General features: G+C 42.9%; 1 protein-coding gene across 1 annotated transcript; it reads left to right on the top strand.

Annotated features, from left to right (window-relative positions):
* The first annotated feature begins 2,313 nt into the window (after positions 1-2,313).
* LOC114640308 (histone H1oo-like) lies at positions 2,314-3,452 on the top strand. Its single transcript, XM_028789240.1, has 2 exons — positions 2,314-3,063; positions 3,210-3,452. Exons 1-2 carry the CDS (start codon positions 2,314-2,316, stop codon positions 3,450-3,452), a joined length of 993 nt encoding a protein of 330 aa, XP_028645073.1.
* Positions 3,453-4,287: the final 835 nt, after the last annotated feature.

The following is a 4,287-nucleotide window of genomic DNA, read 5'->3' as shown; positions in this document are numbered from 1 at the left end:
GCTGTCTGAGCTCCAAACCATTTGAGACTGTTTACCTTGTACTTGTACTAGCTGATACTACAAAACAGTTTAAGCAAGGTTCAAAATGGTTATTTAGCTCAAATTCTGAGATTGAAGGTTCCTGTTATCTACTGCAATTTTTACTGGATTCTAACAACTTCTTAAAATCCAAAACAAATACATATTTATGCATGCTCATGCACACCTCCCCCCCTCTCTCTCGCTTACACACACACACACACACACACACACAACCACAACAACAATAAACAGAAACTCAGAAAAAGCTAAAATTATTCTTGTCCACCCATAAAGTTGTCAATGTAGAAACACAGCTCTTCCATCAGAAAAGATAAAAAAAAAATAGCCTATTCTGGATTTAAATATGAGTGGCCAGGATATGGGAACACAGATTTAGATTACACCAAGTTTCATCTTTGGATGTAAATGACAGTTTCATGAGGGTTGTTTTATAGTAACATAACAATAGAAAGTCAAAAGTCAACCCAGTTTTTGGTTGGTATCACAAGCAATTTATAGCAAGAGATAGAAATTGTACTGCATCCACATATGCTGTTTGATAACAGTGTTAGCTCTGAGGTTGGTGGATGCTAGGAGTCTTGTTCATACATTCGAAGAATGTATCTGATAATAAGTTGGTTTGGTCACACAGAAAGTTGGGCATTAAACTTGGTGGGCTATTCAAAGGGACATGATAGCCTAAGGTCATTTGTAAGTTAGCTCTAGACCTACAACATTAGAACCTCTCTACAGTAACTGAAGCTCTGAATAGTCAGCAGCCTTTAGGATGTTACCATAGGGGCATCTGCTTGCAGGGAACTTTAGTTCAGAAAGTGTTTATAGATAGCCAATGTGATGAACAGGAAAGAAGGGAAAACTCTGTGGCACATGTCTCCAGGCAATTGCTGGAACATCCCTGGAAACCCAATGTAGGGTTAGCTAGGCATGAGTCATCTCTTCCTAAGCAGTTGGCGGTCCACCCATAGAAAATGAGATGGTCTTGCCTACTTAATGGGTCTGGACTGAGTCTCTAGGTCTGGTAATACCCAAAACTATTACAATTATCTAAGGGTTACATTGCTCAGTGCTTCACTGACAACCTAAGAGACTGATTAGCATGATGGTGGCAGGTGAAAGTGATTGCCTTGCAAGCCTGGGGACATGAGCTGAATCCCACAACCCACAGTGGAAGGAAATGACCAACTCCCCCAAATTGTCTCCTGATCACCATGCATATGGAAAACTGTGCTGCCACAAGCACCCACACTAGCACTCACACACATACGGACATACATCATACATATACAAATGCACACAGTACTAACAAATAAACACATTTACTTTTTAAACATAGTAAACCTTAGTGGAAGGAAGCAAATTTGTTTAAGAATGGCCCTAAGGAAAACTGAAGGGACATTTATGTCTCAACTGTCCATCTCAAGAAGAGGGGTGGATTAGAAGTCTGGACTCTTTTGTTAGACATAAACTACAGTGAGACAACCTGTGGGAAATATCCCTAATGACTAGAAGTTTTCTCTGCAGAATGGAGTTTTTCTCCCTTTTTCAGAAGTCATGTCAGACCTGGGACCTTGACTTCCAGCTGCCAGTATTTGCATTTTGTTTCCCTAACAGACATTGAATTATGCAAATTGATTCATGTTGGATTGCACATGAATTTTGGATTGCACATGAAAGGGATATCCACTAAAGGACCAAAGGCAGGATTACTGGGTTTAGGCAAAGTTAACAGGTCCTTCAGGTTGTGTTACAATGCAAACAATTTGCTCAGCCATGGACTCTTACCAAGAAGTACACCACATGTTCAAAGCAGCAGGGTCAGTGACTCTGGACCAAAAGCTCTGAATCTTAAGATAAGATTGCTTTTGTCTTTTATAACTTCATTATTTCAAGAACTTCTTATGTTTTCTTAAAGTTAAATACCAGAAGGGGCAACTGAGCAAAAAGTTTCTGCTACAATTTATGCTAAGAAACTGGGCATGCATATGCACAATGAAATTGGACCTCTACTCCATTTCACATACAGCAATTATTAACTCAAAGTGGGGAAAGTAACCTAATTTTTATAACAGTTAAAGCCATAAAACCCATAAAGGAAATATAGAAATAAGCATTTATTTATGTACCATTATCTTTACTTACTATAAATGACTATTTACTTATTTGCTTACTTATTTATTCTTGTCCATGTTTTCTTATTCTTCTTGGCTTGGAAACAGTGAAAGTGAACTTGTACCTGAGTGAGCACCGGCCTGACCTGTCGCTGCCTGTGCCATGGTTCCAGGAAGTGTCTCCAAGGTTTCTTCCTCCTCCTCTTTTCCCTCCACAGACACATCACCTTCTGGATCATGTGGGCTCCCTGGAGCTGACAAGCCAGGTCCAAGTTGCAGCAGAATCCAAGCAGGCCAACGGAACCCAACAATGCTACACATGGTGCTAGAGGCTCTCAAGGCCGGGGAGAAGCGCCAGGGCACATCAGTCATAGCCATCAAGGTCTATATCCAACATAAGTACCCAACAGTGGACACCACCCGCTTCAAGTACCTGTTGAAGCAGGCTCTGGAAACTGGCGTGCATCGAGGCCTCCTCACCAGGCCTGCCAACTCCAGGGCCAAAGGTGCCACTGGCAGCTTCAAACTAGTTCCCAAGCCCAAGAAAAAGAAATCCTGTGCCCATAAAGCCCGCAGAGGAGCTGCAGGTGCCAAGGAGACAGGCCCCAAGAAATATGGATTGCTGAAGAAAGACCAAGTCGGCAAGGACAAGACGGAGAAAGCGGCTCTAAAACCGGGGCAGAAGAGGAAGGCTTATCCTTGCTCATCAGTCACGCTGGAGCTGGAGCCCAAGAAAGCCAAAGCAAAGCCAAGAGAGGTCAGAAAGGCCTCCCTAAAACGAGGCAAAGCTGCTGGGGACCCTCTCAGCGCCAGCAGAGGCCATAGGGTCAAACACAGTGCCAGCAGGCAAGGAGCAGATGCCCACGGGAAAACCAAAGATGTGTGTGAGAAATCAATGCCCTCGGCCAGCAAGGTTGGTAGGCACCTGTTGCCTGCTGAGTCTCAAGTATTTCCAGGCTTGTGTGGGACTCTGGGAAGTAAGCTTGTGCCTTTGTGCTTATGAAGTGACTGCTCTGCTGGCTGAGCCATCTCCTCAACACTGGGCTTGCTTTCTTACAGGTCCAAAATAGTGTTGCTTCCCTCGCCAATAGAAAGATGGAAGCCATGGCCCATACTGAAACAATTGTTCAGGGAGCTAAGACAGTACAGAAAACCAAAGCACCCACTCCTTCCCAGGACATGGGACATAAAGCACAACCCATACCTAGGGTCAGGAAGACAAAGACTCCCGAGAACCCCAAAAGACCTGAGTTACCCCACCCCCCCCAAGACTTCATCCAAGGCTCCCAGCAAGAAGGCTGAGGCTAATAGCTAGGGCCAGGGTTGGGGAGATGGCGGCTCTGAAGCTTTTATTCTCTAACAAACTGTTATAATGTTTAATCATAATTTATTTATCAATAAAGACTTCCCTTTGTATTCACAAAAAAAAAAAAGAAAGTGAACTTGTAAGCCCCTAGCTCAAAATTGTATTGTGATCATGACTGTCTAGCACCATAGTTCCCCAAGGTAAGATCAAATAGAGCTGAGAAATACTATGTCTCATTCACACAGGACACATCATTTTCATGCAGGGAGAGTGAATAGATCAGGGAGTGAGAACCTAGGCAGAGTCCTAGTAAACATTACCATCTGAACAACAGATAGAAGCATAAGACATCACGAGGTCTGGAGAATATGGTCTTACATCAGAGATGACCATGTAGAGTAGCCACAGATGGCATGGGAAAACAGTGCCTTGAGGGATGGAAGAAAGTGGAATTTAACTCAGAACAAGTCAAATAATACAAGAACTAATGTAAGGAAGAGAATACAAGGGTGGGAACAGTGACATAGTTGACAGATATTTACTTAAGGAGACCAAGAGTAAAGTTGGTAGCAATGACCTTAGCCTTTGATTTGAAGCATAAGAAAAGAAGCAGAAAATGGAGAAAGACAAGCATTTTCAGAAAAGTCATGAGAAGAGTTTATGAATCCTAGAGGGCTGCCTTGATTGAATGGTGCATGGAGCCACATGTGTTAGAGAAATCAGTAAATGGCACGTGGTGCCACATGTTAAAGAAATCAGTCCAATTCTGAGAGTGCTTGCAATGGATGACCTGATGATGGAAGGAAGAAAGAAAGGTTTTGTTCCAGCATT

Source organism: Grammomys surdaster, unplaced genomic scaffold (assembly GCF_004785775.1).
Source record: "Grammomys surdaster isolate TR1022 unplaced genomic scaffold, NIH_TR_1.0 125807, whole genome shotgun sequence".
Classification (NCBI taxonomy): domain Eukaryota; kingdom Metazoa; phylum Chordata; class Mammalia; order Rodentia; family Muridae; genus Grammomys; species Grammomys surdaster.
The sequence above is the reverse complement of the archived record's forward strand: the minus strand, read 5'-3'. Positions and strand labels throughout refer to the sequence as shown.